This window comes from Talpa occidentalis, unplaced genomic scaffold, assembly GCF_014898055.3.
Source record: "Talpa occidentalis isolate TD23 unplaced genomic scaffold, MPIMG_talOcc4v2.1 talOcc4.18, whole genome shotgun sequence".
Taxonomy (NCBI): Eukaryota; Metazoa; Chordata; class Mammalia; order Eulipotyphla; family Talpidae; genus Talpa; species Talpa occidentalis.
Genome location: NW_023601851.1, coordinates 12129126 through 12142231, shown reverse-complemented (window position 1 = coordinate 12142231; position 13106 = coordinate 12129126). Strand labels below are relative to the sequence as shown.

General features: G+C 37.8%; 1 protein-coding gene across 1 annotated transcript; it reads left to right on the top strand.

Annotated features, from left to right (window-relative positions):
- The first annotated feature begins 1041 nt into the window (after window positions 1-1041).
- Window positions 1042-12115, top strand: LOC119250708 (UTP--glucose-1-phosphate uridylyltransferase-like). The gene is given in 9 exon segments (XM_037518349.2): window positions 1042-1150; window positions 1618-1803; window positions 3458-3591; window positions 4723-5020; window positions 6061-6258; window positions 6766-7008; window positions 9873-9929; window positions 9931-9978; window positions 11425-12115. Coding segments are annotated over 9 exon segments (1275 nt in total). The 5' UTR covers window positions 1042-1147; the 3' UTR covers window positions 11533-12115.
- Window positions 12116-13106: the final 991 nt, after the last annotated feature.

The window sequence follows — 13106 nt, the reverse complement described above, 5'->3', positions numbered from 1 at the left end:
CTCACCCACATCCCTTCCAATTGTCTTTCCATATTTCTATTCCATATGTTTCCTTCCATGTCCCCCAAGTCCCTGGTACAAATCCAAAGCTGAGAAGCAAGCACACCCTCCTTCACATCTCTCTCTGCGCCATGTGTTTCTAGCCTCTGTCGCCCCTTCAGGTTTTCTATAGCTGCCCCTGGCCATTCAGCCCTGCCCTTCTTTAGGTGGGAAGGAAACCTGGAACTTCCCCTTTTAATGGCAATTCCTCTGTTACAGTAGCATCCCAGTACAGTAGTACCTTCTGGAGGGCCATGTTGCTCACAGGCTTGGCCCCTACTCCAGTCTTTTTCTATCACCAGTCCTTCTTTCAAACATGCATGACTACACTGAGAGTTTCTTACTAGGAAGATTGTCAGTGCTACCACATTAAGGAATAACTGGAATGAGTGTTAACTGGAGAACGTTGGAGAAGAGTGCTTCATGTTTCTCAGTACTAACACCAAGGAAGAAAATGTCAGCATCTGTGCTTGGCAGTTCATGTAGTGTATTGTAGAATAGGAGATATAAGAATCCGACTAGTTTTCCGTGGTAGAGCTGTTAACAACAAGAATTGTGTGGTGAGGGATCTGCACACGACTCTTATGTATGTCTGTCTGATCAAGTACAAAGGGAATTTTGTCTCTGCAGCCTAATCCCTATAGTGTGACCCCATCAGCTCCTTTCCCAAATAGAGTTCATCCATCACACACACTTATAAGTAGAAAGTATAACGTAATCTTTTTTAAATGCCTTCCTTTTTGCTATGAGATGTTTAGACTTGCTTGTCCCTCTGCTTTGAACAAAACAATGTGGGCTTCCACTGTGTCAGTGTTCTCCTCCTTCGCGGGAGAAGGCTCTGTGCTCATGGAAAATGATGAGGGGGATACAGGGAAGAGACTGAGTAGGCTCTTCTCAAGCCCTAGCTCCCGCCCTCTCCCTCCCTACCAGGACATTTGTTGGAACAATGAGACACTTTATTTTCCAAATGTAATCTTTTGTACAATGGTGCCCAGCAGTTAAATTCTTAAGGAAGGAATTCTCTCCCTTTTTCTACCTAGAAGTATGACAAAAACCCTACACCCTAAGGCCACCTTCCTCTGAAAGCAAATTTATAACTGAATGGAGAATGGTAAGGAGCATTTTAGTTTTGGTTTTTGCCTTCTTCAGAAGGGATAATGTGTGGTCATATAGATGCTTTTCCAGAAGTGAAGTAGGTCCACAGTGCTCCACTAATACATACAGACTGAATTTTATGTATCCTATTTGTTGGCGCGAATTGGGAATTTGTAATTATTGAAGGTAATATAAGAAATTAGGTATTCTCATCAGCCAGTCAAATATTTGTAGCTGTAACTTAACCCTGTCTTGTACTCCATTGTAGTATAAATGAATCACTGAATTACTTCCGTGTACAAGGGAAATTGCCTATATGTACTTGATTTTGAACCAAAGGGGCCCATACATTAAAGGAATTGCAGTTGAAACTTTCCACAGAGAAACCATAACTCTTTAAGGAAGCTTGGAAATAATCCTAGGATTGATTTAACTTCTCACAAAGCTTTTTAAATTACTTACATCCTTTTTTTTTAATTTCAGATTCAGCCCTATGAAAAGATAAAGGCCAGGGGCCTACCTGATAATATATCTTCTGTATTGAACAAGCTGGTAGTGGTGAAACTCAATGGTGGTTTGGGAACCAGCATGGGATGCAAAGGTCCCAAAAGTATGATTGGTGTGAGGAATGAGAATACCTTTTTGGATCTGACTGTTCAGCAAATTGAAGTGAGTAACATTTAGTTTTTCTCAACACTTTGTTTATAGGTTATTAAAAATGTTACCTTATAAAATAACAGATGTGGATTTAAACCAATCAACTGTCTTTAGTTTTTTAGTACATAAAATATTAAAAAAGTTTGCTGTTCCTAAGGGTAAATCCTTGGGTTATGTTAAAGTTTCTGATCTTTAAATGACATTTGTAGTTGCTAATATCTCTGGATATATTTGGATTCTTCTTTGTCCCAACCACTCCGCCTTCCTTTCTTTTTAGTGGCAGCCTTCATCACAGTTGGGATGATCTAGTCTTATCAACCCCTTTTGAGAGGCTAGTGAGAATTAAATATACCTGGTTGTATGTGTGGATACTAAGAACTGTTCTTGTCTTTTCCCTTACGATGAAATCAATAATGAAAGATCATAAACTCTTCAGGAGCAGTGGCCCTGTCTTTTTCTTTTCTTTCTTTTTGTATTTACAAGTTAATTTTTTTAAAGATTTATTTATTTATACAAGAACTGGGGTACAGGCCAGACGTGCAGGAGCATGGAGGACTCACCAGAGACAGAGCGGGGAACAGAACAGGCAGACTGACTGAAACACACTGCTGAGGGGAGTAGCGGGCGAGACAGGAGAGGTCTGCTCGCCATGTGGGTTGCTCCGAGGCCGGTGGGGATCCAACCGGCACTGCAGTGGCTGTGGACAGCATCACAGCACTGCTCTCAACTGCCTGCACCACCAGGGAGGCCCCTACAAGTTAATTTTGAAAAAATGACAATAGATTATTTTAGTCTTTCCCAAAGAATATAAACAGAATAATCACTAAGAAAACTATAGGGCAAATTTGGCCCTTTTTCATCCTTTATTTCTGGTGTCTAATACAGTACTGACAGTCACAACAATAATACTTAACTTTATCCAGCAGTCCTGTACACCAAGTATTACTCTGAGCTTTTTACATGAGTTGACTCATTTGTTTCTGGCAACAACTCTATAAGTACTTTTATCTTCTCCGTTATATATAACTGAGAAACCAAAGTATAAAGAGGTTGAGTTACTTACCCAAGGTCCCTTAGCTAGTTGGTACAGCATCATACTTTGAACATAGTCCATTCTGTCTTCTGTGATCTTGTTTTGTTCCCACTCTGTGTTGCGTCATAGCTCTTCCTATTGATTGTTTAAGATTTTACTTGGGTTCTGATTGCAGTTTTTGACATTAATCCTGAGAATAGAGAGCCTTGTCTTTATGACATTTCTATTTGCATCTCCGCATTCCTCTGGACACAGAGTAAATGCTTAGGCAGCACTTGTCACCCAGAAAGGACCCACCAAGGGTTATTATGACTGGGCACATAACTCCCAAGTCAGGCTGTGGGATGGGGGCAGGGGCTTCTCAGCTCTGCCACTGGACCTCAGATTAGCCATCTGTAAAATGCAGATAATAACAATCTCTCTCTTGTAGAGTTGTGATTTAATGAGCAAGTGCATGGTGAATTGCTTAGAAGAATGTCTGTTTATGCTAATTTATTTATTTCAAATCTGTATTTTTTGCTTTATGTAGATGAAGTTTTGGACATTTTATGATTAACTATTAAGAGTTAATCTTATACTTTTAAGTAAAAGATATACAAGTCTTGGTAATCTGATTGTCAATTTCCTCCCTAGCATTTGAACAAAACCTATAATGCAGATGTTCCTCTTGTTCTAATGAACTCTTTCAACACGGATGAAGATACAAAGAAAATACTACAAAAGTACAATCATTGTCGTGTGAAAATCTACACTTTTAATCAAAGCAGGTACAAGGAGTAAAAAAACTTTGATCATGTTACTCCTGGGAGAAAGAACAACTTTGTTTTGTTAAACAGAGCAGCATGTGCCAAAATCTAATGTTTGTGTTTAAAGGCTGAACATTTGTTAATACATATGTGATTGTTATAATCATTCTGTGATTCTGTAACTTCTAGTTCTTAAAAAGAAAATCTGCTTGGAATTCTGTTACATATACAGAATAATTGAGGATAGCTGAGGTTCCGGCTTTCTAAGGGCATATTTGGAATCCATATGGGTCTTTGAAATCCTCCTGTAGGCTATAACATTAATAACCTTCTTTTCTATGGGAAGTTATCTCAACATTCTTAGTAGAGTTGGAGGAAAATCAACAAATTATACTGAAAAATCATTTACTTTAGGGAAGAGGAGTGTAAGTAGAATTCAGATGATGAATGGTGATGAAGCTCAGGCGACTTGGGAGAAAAGGCTTCCATGTCAGAATAGACATGACCTTTATGAGCTCGTATAGAGGGCTAGTTCTGAAGTTGTACCACTAGTTGTATTTTTCTTTTAAACCTATTTTTCCATGGGCACTTTCTTATGCTGTAGGTGCTCTGCCTCTGTTTTCTGGTTGGTCTTTAGCCTGTTCTGTGCTAGCTCTTCTGTGCTCCTACACATGTTCTCATGAGTGATAGGCAGCAAATGTCCCTGAGCATTAACCTGCTGCTAGATTTTTGGGAAAGAAAGAGCACCACCATCTGTAGGGATGCACACCTTTTCCTAAATAGGTTTTTAAGGGGAGAAAAACCAAACCCCAAACCAAATAAATCTGAGAAAATTTACTTAATATATTCCTCTTCTTGCAGAGCCATAAAACATACTAACATCTTAAAATATGAGGTGTTTTCCCATATACATGACCATGGAAAACTCTCATTTGCAGTAAATACCACTATCTAGAAAACAGACTTTTGGCAATATAGTTAATGAGAGATTTTCTTAAATGGATTTACATATGACTAAGTAACTTACTATTGAAAGACTGAAAAGGAGAATAATTTTACTTAATTTTAAGTATATTGTTTTACTTGAAGGTCTGAGATACTCTCCAGAGTTGATGTTGAAAATAACTGGGTTTTTTTGTTGTTTTTTTTAAGGTACCCAAGGATTAATAAAGAATCTTTACTGCCAGTAGCAAAGGATGTATCTTACTCAGGGGAGAATACAGAAGCTTGGTACTCCCCAGGTCATGGTGATATTTATGCCAGTTTCTACAATTCTGGTTTGCTTGACACATTTATAGGAGAAGGCAAAGAGTATATTTTTGTGTCTAACATCAATAATCTGGGTGCCACCTTGGATCTTTATATTCTTAATCATCTAATGAACCCACCCAATGGAAAACACTGTGAAATTGTCATGGAAGTCACAAATAAAAAACGTGCAGATGTAAAGGTAAATAAATACTGAGAAGGAAGCAGTTTGGAGATAAACATCTTTACAGTCATTCATGTTATATAGTTCAGACACTTGTATTGAAAAGTTTCTATGTTAAGCAGACATATCTATCCACTTGATGACATCATATAAGATGGAGTGGGATAGTGTTCTATAGAGTACCCTAGTTTCCATTGGATATAAGTGTGTACATAAATTCAGATTTACTAGTATTAAAAATCTTTATTTTTTTAAAATAATCCATATGGGTAATTTTAACTGAATACACTTCCACATGTAGTTATGAACTAAATCTGAAGCATGTGAAAACATTGTGAGGTTTGGTCAAACCTTAATATTCTTCTAGTTTGTTACTTAAATGTTTTTATTTCACTGCCCAACTAATGGAATTTTCTGTATTTTTTAATCACTGTAATATCTCTGCAGTACAAAAAAAGTTTCAGTTTGGTGCAAAGCAAAACTTTTTTTTTTTAATCTTGCATGTTTTATGGTGATGACATTTGGTACACAAGATTTTACAACCTACCCGTGGAAAGTAAGAGCAGTAGGGTGTGTAATACTAAAGTGGTTAGTTCCTGGGCTGGGTTCTCTGCAAATGTCCCCTTCACATGAATGATTGCCCCCCCCTCCACTGCCATGGCCTTGTGTCTATAAGAACATCTTCAGGCTGAGGCTACTCAGGAGCCACTTCTTGTCCACTGTGCCTTTGTCTTATGTCCACTGTGCCTGTTTTCCCTTTGTCCTACGGCCAGTCAGAGGGGGTCTAAGAGGGAAGACTGGTGGTGAAAGTATGCTGTTTCTCACTCCCACTGCTTTTGTATTATGGACAAGAGGGTGGATAGGCAGCAGAAAGCCATAGACAACTTGAATTATTCTTTTATTTGGTTCTACCTTCAAACATTCATTGCCAATGCTAATTTCTGGAGGATTTCATCTTTAGTTTCTTTTCTTTTAACTTTCACAGACTACAAACAATGTGGTATGGTTGTGACTGGGAGAAGTTGGGGGCACATATTCACTCTTTCATACTTTTCTAGGGTGGGACACTCACTCAGTATGAAGGCAAACTGAGATTGGTGGAAATTGCTCAAGTGCCAAAAGCACATGTGGATGAGTTCAAGTCTGTATCAAAATTCAAAATATTCAACACAAACAATCTATGGATCTCTCTTGCAGCAGTTAAAAGACTGCAGGAGCAGAATGCTATCGACATGGAAATCATTGTTAATCCAAAGGTAAGTCAAAGTTTTGGCCCATTTGACTCCCTTGTTCCTAAGATCATAGTAGGCTACACAGACCCACTGCCCACTCCAGCCAGTCTACTCTGTTGGTTTCTCCTTTTTGCCTATTCAGATTCTCCAGGTTTTAGCCCTGTTTGTCAGAAGACTCTTTAGTATGCCAACCACGGTGCCTTTACTTGACCCTGGGCTGTGGCAGAGGCAAGAGGGCTGAATAGAAAAGTAAAAGAATATCTCAGTCTTAGTTATAGGCACTTTGCATGAATTTTCAGAATCTTTGTTTTTTTTTATTGTAAAGTAGAAATATTACTGAGCAAAAGAGTTATGATACTGAATAAAGTTCAAGCGCCTGACATATGACAGGTGCTTGATAAATGTTAGATTTCAAAATTGTTTCCTTCAATAGATCTGAAACCACTCCCCAAACATTAACCAGCCCATATGGAATTAAGTTGTATGTACCTAAAACCTGTTTCTCTCTCCCCCCTCATCCCTTTCCTGTAGACTTTGGATGGAGGCCTGAATGTCATTCAGTTAGAAACTGCTGTTGGAGCCGCCATTAAAAGTTTTGAGAACTCTCTAGGTATTAATGTTCCTAGGAGCCGTTTTCTGCCTGTCAAAACCACATCAGATCTTTTACTTGTGATGTCAAACCTCTACAGCCTTAATGCAGGATCTCTGACAATGAGTGAGAAATGGGAATTTCCTACAGTGCTCTTAGTTAAATTAGGAAGTTCTTTTACAAAGGTATGTAATTATAAAGCTGTGATATATACATGAATTTGTATTTAAGTGTGTAATTATAAAGAAATGATAGGCATGTGAATTGGAGGCTAATTACAGCTCCACTACTAACCTTTGATGTCTTTTAAAAGGGAATCGACCATGGAAGAAAAAGATGTGGCTCACTTTTGAAAACCTGACTGTATAGGGAACAATGTTTACATCTGGGGATGTTTTATGTATTTTCTAAGACCAGCACTGCTTTCATCAGTGGAAGAATTTTCTGGTCTAACAAGTATTTATTGAGCCCCTTCCATGATCTGTGCTGTGCTTTAGATGCTATATTTTTAACAGTAAATTAAGCAGACTAAAATTCTTACCTTCAAGGATATCTTAGTGGGGAAAGACAGTAATATAAATAAATGAAATATACAGTGTGCCAAGTGATATAAAATGGAAAATAAAACAAAAATAGGGAATGTGTAAGTGGGGTGGTGGAGGTGGTAGTGTAATTCTACATGGGGTGGCCAGTGAACGGCCTTACTGAGAAATTGAGTTCACCAGTTGGGCAGAAAGTGTTCCAGACAGAAGGCATGGCTAGTAAAACCCAACCCTAACATAGTAAGTGGAGTCCAAGTAACTTAGTCAAAATTCAGTGAAATGAATTTTGGGAGCCATTGTGGCTGGCTTGTAAGGTCCTACTAGCCATCCACTTCTACTTCTGGTCGTGGTTTAGTGCCATCTGGTGGGGATGTGTGTACTGCCTTACATATTAATGGGGGATGATTCTGGGTCCTACGACTGGGCTGAGACTTGTAAGACAGCATCAGGCATTTTAGGAATCTCCCTGTTCTGCGGTGCCTCTCTCATTAACCTGGTAGGCAAGGAAAATACTGGCATAGAAGTGCCCATTGGCTTCATACAACCTGAGGTGGAATGGGCAATTGTTTTTCTACCCAGCGTCACTCTCCTTTCTCTTCCTTCTCATTCTTCATAGCCTCTTCCACACCCTACAAGAGTTAAGAACTTTATCTGCCCCAATGTGAGGTGGCTGAGTAGGCCAATGGCTAGTTGCTCCGAGGAAGAACATTTTGGGGACATTAAAAAGCGGTGTGGCTGGAGCAGGTGAGGGGGTAGGGATAATTGATCAGAAAGCAGGTGAGGGGGCAGGGATAAATGATTATGCAGAACATTGTGAGTGTTGAGAGTGGGGTTTTTTCCTGATAAGGAAGCTACCATTGGAGAGCTGTGAACGGAGATGAAAGTTATACCTATAGGATTTGCTGTTGGAAAAGACAGGAGGGAAAGTTAAGGAGAAAGGAGTAAGGCTATCTCAAAGTTTTAGGCCTGTGCACCAGAAAGCCTGGAATTGCCAGTTATTATATTAAGATGAGGGCATGCTTGAATAGAGTAGGTTGGGGGAGAAGGTTGGGAATTAAGTTTTGCAGGTACTCTACTTATTATTGTAGAAGTTGACTCTAGAGTCTGGAGCACAGAACAAAGATTCAGGTGAGATTGGTAATTTGAAAATTGTTAGTTTATACCTGGCTTGCAAACCCTTAAAGACCACCTGAGGAGTGAGTGGCACTCCCTGGAAGTCCAGAATGGAGCCCCTGAGGTACTCCAGTGTCTAGGGAGATAAGGATGAATTAGAAGATGTGGCAAAGATGACAAAGGAGTTGCAGGTGAGAAATTGGGTAGGAAACTATGAATGTGTCTGTCCTGAAAGGCAAAATGAAGAAAATGTTTCAAGAAAGAGGGAGTGATTATTTGTGTCAGGTGTTCTTGCCAGTTCAAGTAAGATGAATGAGAATTCACCATTAGGTTTGTCAATATAGAGATTTTGGAGCCTCACTGGAATGGATTCACGAGAGAATAGAAATTAGAGATGTTGATATAGACAATTTATATAAGACTTGAGGTTTCTTTGCTTTTCAAAGATGGATTTATAGCATGTTTATACGTTGATGGGAATCAATGCAATCATGAGGGAAAAGGAGAATTCACTGCACAATTCTCTTGAACAAGCCATCAGAACAGTTGCCCTTAAATTGTAGTAGTAGGGACAGAATAATGAGCTAGGAGACAAGTGGTGGAAACCGTTGGCAGTTTTCTTAGTCTGTTATTCTCAGCAAAATAGTAAATGCCATATGGGAAAATTCCTAGAGCCTGAAATTAAACAATTTGTGCTGTTATCTTTCCAAAATATAATTTTCTTATTAAATCTCCTTATCCTACAAAATCCAGCTCTGGTCTAGCTTGCTTTAAACCATAATGATCTTTCTTTTTCCAACTAACTCCAGATTATTTGAACTACACATCTGTCTCTTAGCATGTTGGTTGGTTATTTTTTCACTTTTACTTCATTTATTTTTGTCTGAAGTGCTTAGCAATATTGTAATCACTTGATTTTAGGGTCAGTGTTAAAATCTCCTGGTCTCTCTGTATAGGATCTACCTATATGGTGCTAAAAAGCTTTGTTTCATAAAGGCTCTGAGCTTGGATATAAAATGTTTTTACAGTTCCATTATCTTGTGGGCCTCCCTGGTGGCACAGGGGTTAAATCTCAGCGCTGTCATGCTAGTGCCAGCCACTGCAGCATGAGTTCGATCCCTCGCCAGGGAGCTGACCCACATGGTGCAGCAGACTTCTTCTGTCTCAGCTTCTGTTCCCCTCAGCAGTATATTTAAGTAGATCTGCCTGTCTTCTCCCTAATCTGTCTCTGATTAATCCTCTCACCGCCCCCATACCTCTAGCCTAGATCCCAGTTCTTGCATGCATAAAAAAACTAAACCTTTCTAAAAAATTATCTTGTTAATCTCTTTTTTCCCCAAAGATTTATTAATCTACTTTTGAAACAATTTACATGTTTCTTTTTTTCTTTTCAGGTTCAGGATTATCTAAGGAGATTTGAAAGTATACCAGATATGCTTGAATTGGATCACACTCACAGTTTCAGGAGATGTGACATTTGGCAAAAATGTTTCTTTAAAGGTATGCTATGATGAAAATTAAAGTTATTACCACTTCACAAAACAGGTTTAATTTTAGTCCTTAATTATGTTTATTTAAGTAATAGTTTTTAGTCTTTACCAGTTGTTTATACACATTTTTTAACAAGTAATTTACCATACTATTTAGGTTTAATACTGTCTTCCAGAGATATACAACACAGTTAAAATCAATTATAATTGTTGTATATAGGAATGTTGTGGAATATAGCATTCAAATGGAAAGAAAACACTAGTAATTGAACTACTACAATTTTATTGAAATATGACAGTTGTTAAAATAGCATTGGCTCTCACTCAAGATGACTATTTGGATCTGAATGGAGAAAAAGACAACTTATTTACACTGGATGTAATCTATTTGTGTTAAAGTAATCTGTTATCAGTATAAAGATTATTTTTTCACATTACTGTAGTACTTGGGTACTCTGAGTATTAGTCCAGCCTAGCATAACAAAGAGGAAGGGCTATGGATATAAGTATTAAAGCATTAGAACCAAAGATCCAACAGTTTCTTTCTAATCAAGTATTTTTTTTAAAAAATCCATACCTAGATGTCATATGCCTCCTGTTAAAACTACTTAAATGAAGATCTTGGGAAAAAAAAATATATATATAAAACTTTATTGCCAATATGACCTCATCTAAATAGTCTTACTTAAGACATGCAAAAATATATCAGTAAACTGTTCTCTGTCTATATATATATACATATATATATATATATATATATATATATATATATATAAACACCCAAACACATATATAAAAATATAAACCAAGCACCATTTGGTTTCTTTGAGAAGGCTGGATAATGATGGTGACCTTGCAAGTAGTTCCTTGAAAGGACCAACCGTGCTGTGGCATTGGGTCCACTTCCTATTCTCGGTACCACCTCTGTCTGCTAAGGAAGCAAGGAATCTAGAACTGCTGCCAGGACTGTTACAGAAAGACCTATTGTTAACAGAAAGACAATTTTCTTTAAGATATTCTTTGTTTTTCACTTTTTTTTAACATTTTATTTTTTTTAAAGATTTGTTTATTTATGCATACAAGAACTGGGGTACAGGCCAGAAGTGTGTAGGGTGAGAGGATTCACCAGAGACAGAGTGGGGAACAGAACAGGCAGACTGACTGAAATACACTGCTGAGGGAAGCTGTGGGCGAGTGAGCAGAGGTCTGCTACTCCATGTGGATCACCTCCCTGGTCGGGGATCCAACTCGTGCTGCAGTAGCCACGGATAGCTTCACAGTGGTGTGTCTTAACCCCTTGCGCCACTTTTAATATTATTTTTCACTTTTAATATTATTTATAATTACTTTGCTATAAATGGAATGCTACATAAACTTGATAAATATAATAAAATAAATTGTATCTCAGCTGCAGTTTCAAGTATACGCTTACCTTTATTTCCCCACCCCCACTTAGGGAACAGTTATCATCATCGCAAACCATGGTGATAGAATTGACATCCCACCTGGAGCAGTATTAGAGAACAAGATTGTATCTGGGAATCTTCGTATATTGGACCACTGAAAGGAAAAATACTGTGTGCACTTTATACTAATTTTGGGCTAGTTTCTTACAATGAAATGTTCTAAAATAGGCAGGTACTTTACTATGTTATTGTACCCTGCAGTGTTAATTTTTAAAATTTTCTGCAGTATGCTTTTAGTTTAAGAAAAGCACAGATGGAAGCAATATTTTTCTTCTTTGAAGAGGATCCTAAAAGTTCATATTAAAGTGCAATATCATTGAATCTGAAAACTGGGGCAACTCTGCTGGAAGATCTAACAGAGGCCTCGATGATGGTCACTTTGAATTGCTCATGTTTTCAAAAATAAAGCTGTGAAGCAGTACATGTGTACACTTATACCTTTCAATGCTAACTTTATGAAATGGAGAAATGAAATGGTTTACTTTTGCTAAAATTACTATATCAGTTGGAAGATTTGCTCTTGAAATATGTACTCATTGCCCAATTACCTAATAAATCCAGTTTTTGCATTTCTAAGAATCTTAACCATATCATTATTTTTATAGGAATTAAACTTGAAGCTATTCAGTACCTTTCATCTAATTCTAAAGCTGGGATGCCTGCCATGTTTTCCACAGACTCTCCATTTATTGAAATAAAGTGGTGTTTCTTTTCTAAGCTGAAGGGGATGGCATAGGCTGAGGTAGGGGGCATTTCTTTCACATCCTTGTTCTCTAGTATAGTGGGCGGGTTTATATCTTTATAAAAAGTTCTCTTTCTTTCATGTTTCATTTCTTGAGACTTGCTGTTGTCTCTGAAAAATATTATGGACAACCTTCTAAGTCAGGTCTGCTGGTAGTTCAACTGGTGCCTTTTCACTAAGAATCACATTTTCCACTTCTTCCATACTTGCATAGGTAGGCTGCTTGCTTAAAGTTTACTGCATACTATTAAAAAAAAGTTGTCTTTTAAAGTCTGGTAATTTTTTACAGCTTTATTTTAGACAGTTTAAGAACCAATGACATACCTCTGTAATGATAAAGGAAAGAAAACACCCAGTCTTTCCTTTTAGGAAACCAAAGAGCACAAAATAAGACTGTTTCATAGTACATTATCACCACAGGGTTAGGCACTCTGACAGGGTTAGGCAGATTCCTGGTGTGAAGTGAGGCACAGGCACTTTCATTTGTAGAGTGCTGCTGATTCTAATCTTGAAGGTAGGTATTATAAAAGTCTTTAAGTAACTACTTATCATCTTGTGTTTCTGGCCCAACATAGCAACTTATATTTTAGAAGTACTGTTTCTCCCTGGTCTTTGTTCATATACACACCCAAAGTAACTTAAAAACAAGAACACAAGGGGCCCACACTTCGTGTTATCTAAATGTTAAAATGAGAACTCATGAACAGACAGAATACACGATTAAGTATTCTTAACTTTGCTAGAACTAAAAAGCTCCCCCCCTGCCAAAATTCACCAACGCTTCATAGATACTTTTATAAAAATAGTCATTGACCTATATAGCCTTTCACATAACACTTCTGAAAATTATTTCTATTCGAAGGTGCATAAATAAATGCCAAAATCTTTGTGATGAGCCTTTCAAGTATTTAGACTGTTCTGAAGGCTTTC